Genomic DNA, 12,239 nt, shown 5'->3' on the forward strand with positions numbered 1-12,239 from the left:
GATTAACACTAAGCTATAACCAAACAGATATAAAAATGAATAGTTTGGCAAGAAAAGGTATGTGAGTGTGTGTTAGTTAGGGTTTCTTGCTGTGAAGAAACACTATGACCAAGGCAACTCTTATAAAGAAAAATATTTAATCAGGCTGTTTTGTAATTCAGAGGCTTAGGCCTTGGTCATCATGGTGGGAAGTGTGGCAGCACACAGGCAAACATGGTGCTGAAACCTTAAAAGCTCACTCCCAGTGACACACTTCCTCCAACAAGGCCACACCTCCCAAGAGTGTCAATCCCTACAGACCTATGGGGGCCATTTTCATTCAAATCACCATAGAGTGTGAACAAGTTTAAAGTTGTAGACAAGGAGAGAACAGACAAAAGAGAATCTTTAATTGTTAAAGAGGAACCTCATTCTCTTCATAGGAGAGATGCTCTAAAGGTAAGACCACATCCCTGCAAAGGTTCCAACTTGTAAAAATGTGAATGTATTTGAAAGAAGAAACCTGAGCTAAGAATGCTCCAGAAGGGATTTGCTGCTCAGACACAGGAACCTTGTGGCGGTTTGAATCAAAATTGTCCCCATAGGCGCATACATTTTGATGCTCAGTTCCCAGCTGGTGAACTGTTTCAGAAGGATTATGAGGTATGGTCATGTTGGAAGAACTGTCACTGGAAGTAGTATTTGGGATTCCAAAAGCCCATGCTAAGTCCCGTTCTCCCCCGTGTGTGTGTGTGTGTGTGTGTGTGTGTGTGTGTGTGTGTGTACGCAATGCGTGCCTGCTGTCTAAGGACCAAGATGCAGCTCTCAGCTATTTCTTCAACAACATGCCTGTCTGCCTGCCATCATGTTCTCCTCTGTTATGTCAGTGGACTAACCCCCTGAAACTACAAATGAACCCCAAATTAAATGATTTAAAAAAAAATAAAAGTTGCAAAGTTGCCTTAGTGACAGTGACTCTATAGCAATCAAACAGTAACTAAGATATGCCTCAAAAAATTATTTTGCAGATTTAGCCACCAAGACACACAGAGGCCACAGAGGCCCAAGGAGACTAGTCCCTTCCCTTTTGGAATGAGACTGTTTAATTTGTGCTGTGTGTCATTTGTCTTTTGAGTTTAAAGGGAGTCATAGTTAAGACACCTTAGAGGTAACTTTGGACTTTGCACATTGGAATAGCGTTGGGCCAGGTTGTTGAAGATTATGAGACTTTGGAAATCTAACTAAATGCTTTCCATTATGAGTTAACAAGGGGTAGAAAGTTATGATCTAAAAGTGGTATGTTTAGGTGTAAAACAGACAACAATTAGAACTGTGTTGATATATTGATTATCAACTTGACTAGGATCACCTTGTAGACAAATATTTGGACATGCCTATGAAAGGTGATCTGAATGAGGCTGACTATGGTGGGAAGACCTACCCTGAGTGTGAGCAATGACTAACACAAAGTGTTCACCTCACCAATGTGAGTACTTGAGTTCGAGCCCCTAGGATCCCACATTTTTAAAAAGCCAGGCATGGTAACATGCTAGTAATCCCAGTACTAAGAATGTGGAAACAGGAGGATTACTGGGGTTTGACTGGGGAGCAAGAGCCAGGGTAAGAAAGACACTGTGCCTCAAAATAAACAATAAATAATAAAAGTTAAGGCCAAGAAATAAAGAAGGAAAATACCCAAAACACCAGACATTGACCTCTGTCTTACACACATACATGTACATTTTCTCAATAAACAAAGAAAAACGAAGGAATTTGACCTAATTTTTATATTTTAAAAGAAAAAGATATTATTTCCAACTCTGTTTCATATATGTACAAATTATTAATTAAATCTTAGAGTGAAGAAAATTTATCTATTTTTTCATTATTATTTTAATTTTATGTGCATGGGTGTTTTTCCTACAGATAAGTCTGAGTGCCATATACACGCCCGGTGCCTGCAGAGGCCAGAGAGAGTTTTTGATTCCCCTGAAACTGCTGTTAGTCAGTTATGAGTCACCAGGTAGGTGCTTAAAACTCAACCTGGGTCCTCTGAAGAACAACAAGTACCTTTCAACTACTCATCCACTTCTCCAGTCCCTAAGGTAACTTGTAAAAAAATCATACTCAATGCAATTTTTTTCCCAGGAAGTCACCAGGAAAACCAGGAAAGAACCGACTTGAGACACAGGAAACAGAATGCTCCAATGCAGGTGACCCTTCAGATGACGTGAGTGCTCTCAGGAACCAGGGGGAAAGGACAGCCACAGAAGTAGGTCTGAGGGCCACAGAAACAGCTTGACTGGGAAAAGGAAGAGCTTAGATTCCTTGACTGCTACGGTGTTAATAACTCCTGACCTCTGCATGCAGGCATACATGCATGCACCTGCACACACAAATAAGATGTAGGAAAGATGTGATAAAATCATTTTTAAAAACCAATTTGATCTCTTTCCTAGAGGATAACTCCTGTAGCTCAGTGCTCAAATCCTGTTAAATTTATGCTCTCTTCTGGGCTTGCCTCAGGCTCCACCCCTCCCCACAACGAGGACATTGCTCCTCCTTTCAGTGTCCTCAAACACCCCAGCTTTGTTGTCAACACTGTCGTTCTGAGGATCAAGTCCCTCACTGCTGTCCCTTTCTCTGTGTGGTCACCCAGCCTTGTCCTCCAAGTACTCTGTTCATTGTCACGCCAAAGCACTTAGCACACTGTTTTGTTCTTTAAAAAATAATATGATGTGGCGCCCCCCCCCCAGCAGCCTGTGAGCCTGGCAGAGGCTGCCGCCAGGCAGAGGCAGTGCAGGTTCCCCACGGCAAGCGGCTTGCGGGAGCTCATCCCAGACAGGCTGGTACCAGCCATGAGGCCGGGAGAGTCAGGCAGGCGGGTAACCAGGTGGTGGATAAAAGACTTACAGGACATAGTAAATAGATGTAACACTAAACATAAAGGTAAACATTTATTACTTAAAGAAGAGGGAGAGAAAGAAAGGCAGGAATAGAAAAAGAGGCGGGGGAAACACGTGTGCACACGCCAAGAGGGGGAACAGAAGAAAGGAGTTAAGGTGTCGATGAGGGGGGTCAGAAGTAGCTGGGAGTGGGCGTGGCTTGCCCCTTAAAGGGACCAGACCAAAAGAATAACACACTGGGTGTCTGTGACTTGCAGGTTTACCTCCCAGCCTTCAGACAGTGTAGACACCACTCCTGCACAGTATGGCAAAGATGGAGGACATAGACAACTGCAGCGACCAACCAGATGAGAAGCTGCTGATAGGACAATGGTATTTCCGGGTCATGATGGTCCACTCTTAATGATGCCAAAGTCAAGCATATCAGTTCGATTGCCAGTTCAAATATCCTTGATGTCTTCAGAAGTAAGGTCAAATGTAAAACCACACAGAGGGCGTGGTGAGGAATGAATGCCTTAGCTATTCACTACTGAGCGCAAAAGCCATTAGTATACAGTCTAGAGAAGACCAATGCCATGTGTGGCCTCACGCCAGTCTACCTGTCTTGCGTCTTGGTTTTGTCTCCTACTCATTAGTTACGCTGAGATCGCTGCCAGCATCTCCCAGCCTTGTTTTTCCTTCTGGAAGACAGATATTTAAGAGTGATAGTTTACAGCATTTCTTGTAATTCTAACGTTGCTAATTTTAGGAGACAAAGCTGGCCTGTAATTGAAAATATAATTACTCCCAGAAACCTTTCCCTCACTTTGATTCAGGAAAAAGGAGTGAACTGGTTTGTAATAAACTAAAAATACATTTTACAGCAGCCATCAAGAAAAGCACAGAATGGAGCTAATCCCTTCTTTCCCGGCCAAAGCCAACCTCCAGTTTCGCTGCCAAGCCCACTTAGTCATCAAATATCTGGTACCCAAGCAGTACCCGTTCAGTCCCTGATTATACCGTGAAACCCGAGAGCATCCCAAAAACTGACAAGGAAGTGGTGGTGTTTTGTTCATCAAAACACTTTTCAAATGAAGCCATCACATCCTAAAATAGTGCATCAGAATCACCCATCAGGACGTCTTCCTGGAGGCGGGGCGTCAAGAACTGTGCAGTTACAAAAATGACTAAGGGCAGAAGCCTAACAAGACACCTGTCAATCCGCCTGTTTTTAGCCCCGCTCCTTTCCATTCATATGCGTTGTCGGACACAAACACATTTTGCTGACGGTTCCGTGTGCGCTTGAGCAATGACACCATTCGAACGAAAACGGAGTTTTTGATATTTCCATCCGCTTCTTAAAAGGACATTTTAAGAATTACAGTATTAACCACAAATGAACGGCTGCCCGGCCTTTCAAATGAAACACGGAAATAGCATGTTAAGCCCATCTTTAGAGGACCAGGTCCCTACTGCCGCTGCAGCTAAATGGGGCTGAGGATTTCCTAGAAGAGACCAGGAATAGGATCTGACATTTTCCTGGGACAGAAAAATCCAGGGAAAGTCAGGAGAGTATCTCCTTTAGGGATTTAAGGATTTCAGATCCTATGATTTATAAGAATATTCGCTATGTTGAGTAGGAGGGCACAGCAGGGACAAGGGCGGGTTTTGTACGTGCTTTTCTTCTGAGATGGCAGCACACTGCTCAAGATGACCAAGACCACAGCTCAACATCAAAGAGGCATTTGTGCAGGTTGCCAAATTAACCCAAACAATTTCAATTAAACAAATCTGTACTTTCCTCTACGGTCTCGGTTCCAAGAAAAGGAGGGTTATTTCTGTATCAGGAAATCATCCCTCCTGGACTAACTATAGCCAATTCACACTAATGATAGCCAATTCACAGCCTGTATGGTAAGAGTCAGTTGCACATTTAAAATGTTCAAAGTGCTTCCTGCAGAGCCTAATTAGCACGATTTTAGACTCTTCTTTCCAAACTTGGATTCTGAAATTTGCGATGAATGAGAATGGTACTCCCTTACAAGAGAAGGTAAACACTGACGAATCAGATCCCCTTTGTCATTTATAAAAGATGGTTTCAAGAAAATTTTATTGTTCATTGATCTGAGGTTTTTAAAAGTAACTCCCTTAAGGCTATATTAGAGCAAAGTACAGTAACAATTCTTCCGACTAAGTCCTCTCACGTGTATCTACATGAGTGATGGAAAGAATTGACCCAAGCGATTAGAATGGGATCGCCGGAGCCAGGCTTCTTTCAACCTATCTCATCATCCCTTCATTAACACTTGAAGACTCACCTCTCATCTATCCTTTGTACATATTTACTTATAAGTTTTCTCCCATATTTTGATATTCAAGTCTCAGTGACATTTTTCTCTCTTAACTCAATGACTTAAGGAGCAAAAATCACATGGTGCTGGCGAGAGAGTGCCGAGGTTCCAAACACTTGCTGTTCTTGCAAAGGACCAAGGATCAGTGGCCAGCACCTACATGGTAACTCGCAACTGCTTGTTACTCCAATTCTGGGGAACCTGACACCCTTCCAACCTCCGTGGACATTTGCAAGCACATGGTGCACACACATACACTCAGGCAAACACAGATAGACAGTAAATAAATAAATCATTTTCTATAAAAAAGAATAATGTGGCCATCAAGTAGCAGAGTGATGATATCGTAAGAAGTATTCTAACACGCTATAGTGATATAATAAATCACATAAAAATCATAAGTTACATATGACCACTGTTCTTTTTGTGCATGGGATATAAAAAAGCATTCAAATATAACGTTTGGGAAAATCACCATTATTGAAGAGAGTCATGGGATATCCATAAGTAAACTATGCAGGGAGTCTCCAGGCACAGCCTAAGCCTTCCTCTGCTGTCACACTGAATTACCCATGATCCTTCTCGTTCCCTCACTATTCACCATTTCCTAGTTAGCTATTTATAGAATGTGTAAGTGCCGGACACTACCTTAAAGGCTTCCAATAACAGTTTATTGAATTCTTACAACAAGGCTGTAAATAGGGACATTTATCTGGGCAGTGACACATGGTTTCACTTCCAGGGGGCCCCCCACTTATGTGATGCTCTCATGTGGTCATCTCAAAAATCTGAACAGAGGTATCCCCATTCCCATTTTATTCCAGTGTGAGCCGAAGACTCCAAAAATGATGGAACTGGTCCTCTCCAGGTTAAAGACTTCACTATTTTACAGCTGGGGATACGAAGACAAAGAGAAACTGAGCAACCGCCTGAAGAATCCATTATCAGGTCCAGGTTGCACCCCCAGGTGACCCCAACTTTGACCACAGCACATAGGGGAGGCAACGGGAGCCATAAAGGCTCAGGGCCTCAGCAGATCCATGGGAGATTTGCTTCCGTCCCAGTCATTCCGTCAGAGCTTCCCAGAGGGGCAGAACTGGGGTGGGCAAAGAAAAGGACACACATCCATAAACAAGCCCGATTTCAAAAAAGAACTGCTGAGCTAGATGAAAGGTGAGAGGGTTTTAAATGGTCATGGCAGGGGCTTAGCTATTTGAATGATGAGCTAAACAGGATACCTTTGGGGCTATTTCAGACTCTGATTCTCAAATTAGAGCTTTTAGGAGTGGGATCTAGAGCCCTCCGTGGGGAGGAGGTCAAGGCTGAGCGGTCACATCAAAGAACCTTTTATAGACCTGCAAGCAGCCCAACCATCCAATGGGAAAACATAAATCAAAGACTTGCATCAGCTGAGCATCAAATACTAAAGAAAAGAGGGTTCTGAGTCAAGGCCAAGTGCCCTGTGGAGAGCAGCATCCGGTCTCAGAGCAGCGCCTGGTCCAGTCGTTTCTATCTCACATTATACCTCAAGTAACTGTGGGTGTCTCATCCTGACGAAAATCGACCGCTAGAGAAATGGGTTGTGGACATCCATTAACCCAGGTCCTAATCCACCCATCTAGACAGGAAAATTAGTAAGATCATCACTATTTGTTACAATTGCTTTCTGTCTTCACTGGTTTTGTTTGGCTTTGGTTTTGGTTTTTTAAGACAAAGTTTCTGCTATGTACCTCTGGACCTGGAACTCACAGCGATCCACCAGCCTCTGCTTCCCAAGTGCTGGCGTTAAAGGTGTGTGTCACCCCAACTGCCCTACCTCCACTGCCCTTTTATAAACAAACAAATCTGTCATCTTATTTATTGTGTCATAACTTCCAATGGTCAGTGAAACCACTCGCTTGATCTGGTCCAAGGAGAACCAAAGAAATCCACTATTCTAAACCAAACACACTCCATTGCCACACACTCTGCCCAGCACAGACCAGAACCAAATGAGAAATGCTAAACAGATCTAGAAACCAGTAGTAGGGGAAGCACTATGTGAAAACGAGAGATTTTAAAGAAGCTCAAGAGTCTCCAACAACATGCACGTTCTTTGTTTGAATTAAGTAAGGCAAATACAAACCCACCCCTGCTTACACCATTATGATTTTCCAAAAAGCCAACAAGGGCCTCTTTGTGTGTTAATATTTAACCAATTAATAATCTAAGCCAACCATTGTCTCCTTATAAGGTCTCCCAAGATACCTCTCCGTCCACAGAATCCAAGGATCGGGTGAGAAAAGAAGCCTTTCCTGACTTGAAGTACGTTCTGCATTCGTTGCTTACAAGATAATCTGACGTAGCATCCCCTCGACAGCATCCTTGTTTCACGTGTAAACAGAAGTTTTAAAACACTAGCCCCAAAAGAGCAGAGTGGGAAGTGCCTGTATGGAGGCCCTAGTTGGCAGCAGAGGCACTTAGAGAAAAGGTTGTCTCCTCGGGGTTTGTGAGTGCTGAAGTCACCTGCAACAATACGAAGTCAGAAGGGAGTTCAAATTGGACAAGGCTCTTATGGCTCCTCACCTGGTCCTTGGGTATTATGGCGGGGTAATGGGGGTGTACTGAAGACCTCACGGTATGTAATAGCATCACCTTGCTCTTCAAGGAAGTTCTTGGTCAGAGAGATGTAGTTGTGAACATGTTCAGGAATGTCCAGAAATCATTGCGCCTACCTATTGCCCTGCTGACAAGAGCTAATGAGGGGGAGGGGGACACAATAGGTGCCAAAGCCAGATTTGTGCTGTTTGTTTGTTTTAGGACTGGTATGTGACTTTTCTCACCACCATGACACCATAGTGACAAAAGCAACATCAGAGCTGGACACAGTGGCGCACGCCTTTAACCCCAGCACTCGGGAGGCAGAGGCAGGCCGATCTCTGTGAGTTTGAGGCCAGCCTGGTCTACAGAGAGAGTTCCAGGTGGCCAGCTGTTGGACCCCGCCTTCCTGTGGATACCCACACCCGATCCAGGCGCGCACCTTCCCGAACTCGGGCCCACGAGAATGGACGACTGTCCTGAGGGTTTAAAACAGACACACACAAAAGAGAGACCTTGCTCATTTACCAAGAGTAAATGGCCGCTTTATTAAACTCAAGTCGGGTATTTATAGAAGTGGGCAAGGGGGATCAGAAGGGCAAGGCCTCCTCCCATCAGAAGGAGAAGAAGATTAAAGGCCCCCGGCGCCTCAGGCAGAATCAGCTGGGAGGGGCCAGGCGTGTGGAGCCCACTGCTAGAACCTTGAATACAGGTGGAATCACCATAACAAAGAGAGCCAGGTTCTTCCTAAGCTATCCCCTCAAGCCAGTGCTAGTGCAGAATCTCCAGGGAGCCGGAGGTCACACGGCCCTGCGAATGGACAGGAAGAAGGGAAAAAGACCTTGGTACCTACAGCCAGCCAAGACTACATACATAGTAAGACCCTGCTCACAAAAAAAGAGGCAACTTAAGGAAGGAAGGCTTTGCTTTGCCTCACAGTTCAAGGGTATGCCCTTCAATCATGGCAGAGAAGGTGTAAGTAGCTCTAATTGTGGTTGCAAGAGGATGAGGGAGCAGCAGGCCACACTGGGTTCCTGCTTGTCCCCTTTAATCCAGTCCACACTCCAGCCTGTGGGACATCACTGTCAGCATCTCTGGGGTGATCCCTACAGAAGTGCCCAGAGGTGTGTCTCCCAGGTGATTCTGAATCCAGTCAACTTGACAAAGGAGAATAATCCTCACAACAAGCTTCACAAATTTTACTATGTGCCCCAATGCTGAGATAGCATACAACGAGCCAACATGTGATATTTTGATCACATTCTGGCAATAAAGTTTGCTTTGAGTCAGAGGGCAAAGCTAGCTACGCGCTGACTGTAGGAGCCAGCCATGATAAGCTGAATATGAAGAGATCACACAAAGGAAGTCCTTTACTTTCAATCATTACCACCTGCCAGAGTAGGACTTAACCATAGAAAAGTTTAATAAGATGCCTGGGTCTCAGTAATTTACCCAGAAGCAGTGACTGGTTTCAGGAAGAACCACAAGCTGAGATTACCTGACCACCACCCAAGAACAGACCATTCAAAGAAAATGCCTAACATTCCAATCGCTGTAGACAGGATCACCTGCCAGCACACTCTCACCAGGACGCCCCTAGACAAATGTCAGCCTATCAGGGGTCCTGAACCTCAGAAACTCCTCACCCCCACTTTTACTACTATTAAACACTATTCTAACTGAGCTCGGGACTCTCCGTTTATTCCAATGCGTTGGACATGTGAAGAGACCAAGTCTGCAAACTTGCTTAAAATAAAGGCTCTTTGCTTTTACATACGGGACTCGGTCTCCTTGTTGGCTTTTGCAGGGACTTCGTGGATTTAGGCATAACACTGACCTTAGAGGTTTTGGAGAACTGAGGACAAATAGGTGACTGGAAGTAGTAAGGCAGGCCTAAGGGAGGATCTCAGCTTTTTTGGATGGGGAAACGGGAGAGATAGGAGGTCCCTGGTCACTTCTCTGCCACTTCTCTCATCACTCAGGTTCTTACCCCAATACCTGACTCTTGATTTTTTTTATTGATAAAGAATAATTAAATAAACACGTCAGCTCATTTCATGATATCTCAATATTGGGGCAACCTTGAACTTGAGTCAGAAGAACCTAAGGAGAGCAAAGGGATTTTATTCAAGTGTCTCAGAAGTGAGTTCACCCTTCTTATGTCTTCTACTTTCTGCCTGCCCGTGAGATGGGGTTGCCAGCACTGGGAGACCTGAACAAATTGAACTATGACACAGTGAAGGTCAGAGAAAAACAACACAGAAAGAGGCCCAGCAATGCAGAGATGGGCGGTCAGGGGAGGGGGAGGCCCAGCAGTCAGCGAGAGGAGTTGGGGAGGGGGCCACAATCAGTCAGAGTGTTCATATTCGCACAGAACAACAAAAACAGAGACAGAGGAGAATGCTTAGAGGAGAAGCATGAAGAAGTCCAAACTCAGGTCTAAGAACATCCCAAGGCTAAAAAAGCAAATTATAAACTTCCAACTCACATTGCATGAAATGAGTTAAAAGAAAGAAAGACAATACTGTGACCCCAAAATAGTGGCAGAAAATACCTAATGAAATAAATATCTTAAAGCAAAAGAGAAAATATAAGTAGGTACAAATTACAAAGGGAAACAACTTTGGAGGGAAAATGGCTGCAGGCCAGAAATCCTAGATTCAAAACACCTGCCATACACATCATGACAGAGGTTCTGAAGCACAAAAGAAAACAAAGAGAGGAAAAATAAAGGAGGGAGATGATGAGCAACTGACAGATGAGAGATTGTGTGTGTGTGTGTGTGTGTGTGTGTGTGTGTGCAGAATCGATAGTGCCATTAAGATGATTAGGAAGAAAGATTATATTGAGACTCACAATAGTAGGGAGAGAGACACATGGGTTGCACATAGAAATAGATCCATACATACCTTCAGAACATTGTGCATGGATAATGATGCACCACCTAGGAATGAGCATAAAATATTAGTGAGCTAAAACTAATTTTCTCACAAAACCTCTGTGAGGATGAAACCAGTAGTAACCGCATGCACCGAGGAGGAAACTGAGGTACAAAACATTTAGTTAGCTGACCGGTAAACACAGAATCAGGGCATGGCGGAGCCAGGATGCAAACCCAGATCATCTGGCTTTAAAACAGCGACCTTGGGGTATTCTTCACTCTCAAATAGGAACTCTTAAAAGACAAATATCAGACATGAAGAGGTAGAGGGAAAGGGGTACATTTGTGTGTGTGTGCTCGTGTGTATGGAGGCCAAAAGTGGATGCCAAGTTTCTCAATCACTCTTAGTTTTTAAATGTTTTTACATTTATTCATGTACTTTGTGCTGTGTGTGCTGTGTGTGTGTGTGTGTGTGTGTGTGTGTGTGTGTGTGTATCAAGTGTGTGTATGTTTGTGCATGAGCCTGTGATGGTCAGAGAACAACCCCTGAGGGTCAGTTCTCTCCTCCTACCGTTGGACTCCAGAGACTGAACTCATGGTCAGAAAGCACTGTACCCGCTGGCCCTTAAAATTTTTTTTTTTAATGCAGTTTATTTACTTGTGTCTTAGTTAGTGTTTCTAATGCTGTGAGGAGACACCATGACAATGGCAACTCTTCTACGGGAAACTTACAATTGAGTTGGTGGCTTACAGTTCAGAGGCTCGGTCCATTCTCATCATGGCAGGGAGCATGGAGCATGCAGGCAGACAAGGTGCTGGAGAAGTAGCTGAGCGTTCTACTTCCTGCAGGCAACAGGAAGTCAAATGACACACTGGGAGGTATCCTGAGGATAGGAACCCTCAAAACCCTCCCCCACAGTGACACACATCCTCTAACCAGGCCATACCCACTGCAGTAAAGTCACACCTCCTAATAGCGTCGTTCCCAATGACATTATAGGGCAATTACATTCAAACTACCACAGTGTGTGTGCATATATGTTTGTGTGGAGATGTCCACGCCATGGCATTCATGCAGTGGGAGAGAATGACTTATGGAAGTCAATTCTCTCCTAGCGTGTAGGTCTCAGGGATTGAACTCAGGGCCTCTGGTTGGTCACTGAACTATCTCACAGCCCTACATATATGCATATATTTTTCTGAGACAAGGTCTCTCAGTTAACTTGGAGCTCACCAATCCATCTAAGCTGACTGATCCAGAACCCTAGGGATCCTTCTGTTTCCATGGCAGTGCATTCCAGACATACACCACTGCCCTCAGTTCTTAACATGGGTGCTAAGATCTGAACTCAGGTCTTCATGCTTGTCAGACTTCTGCCTAGCTCCTGTAGTATGATTTGAAATTATGTATGGTAATGCCTGCAGCAATATTCTTTGAGGGTAGAACTGCTCTGGTTATCGTGGCGAGGGGCTATCTGTTGTGATTCCATATGAATTTTAGGACTAGTCGTTTTAGTTTGGTGAAAAATATCATGGGAGCTTTTTATGGAGATTACATTGAACTTG

The 12,239-nt window shown here is 44.2% G+C and overlaps 1 protein-coding gene across 2 annotated transcripts in view; it reads right to left on the reverse strand.

Annotated features, from left to right (window-relative positions):
- Map3k7cl (MAP3K7 C-terminal like) overlaps window positions 1-12,239 on the reverse strand; it is an 80,786-nt gene that overhangs the window by 51,509 nt on the left and 17,038 nt on the right. The window contains exons 2-3 of one of the 2 annotated variants that reach the window (XM_085685727.2): window positions 11,406-11,516; window positions 10,702-10,736 (exon numbers count right to left, since the gene is read on the reverse strand). The exons of the other annotated variant lie outside the window; for it this stretch is intronic. Coding sequence (XP_085541853.2) covers window positions 10,702-10,719 — 18 coding nt within the window. The 5' untranslated portion in view covers window positions 10,720-10,736; window positions 11,406-11,516. The remainder of the gene's footprint in view (window positions 1-10,701; window positions 10,737-11,405; window positions 11,517-12,239) is intronic. 2 annotated transcript variants of the gene reach the window in all.

The sequence above is a fragment of the Myodes glareolus genome, chromosome 2 (assembly GCF_982192425.1).
Source record: "Myodes glareolus chromosome 2, mMyoGla1.1, whole genome shotgun sequence".
Taxonomy (NCBI): domain Eukaryota; kingdom Metazoa; phylum Chordata; class Mammalia; order Rodentia; family Cricetidae; genus Myodes; species Myodes glareolus.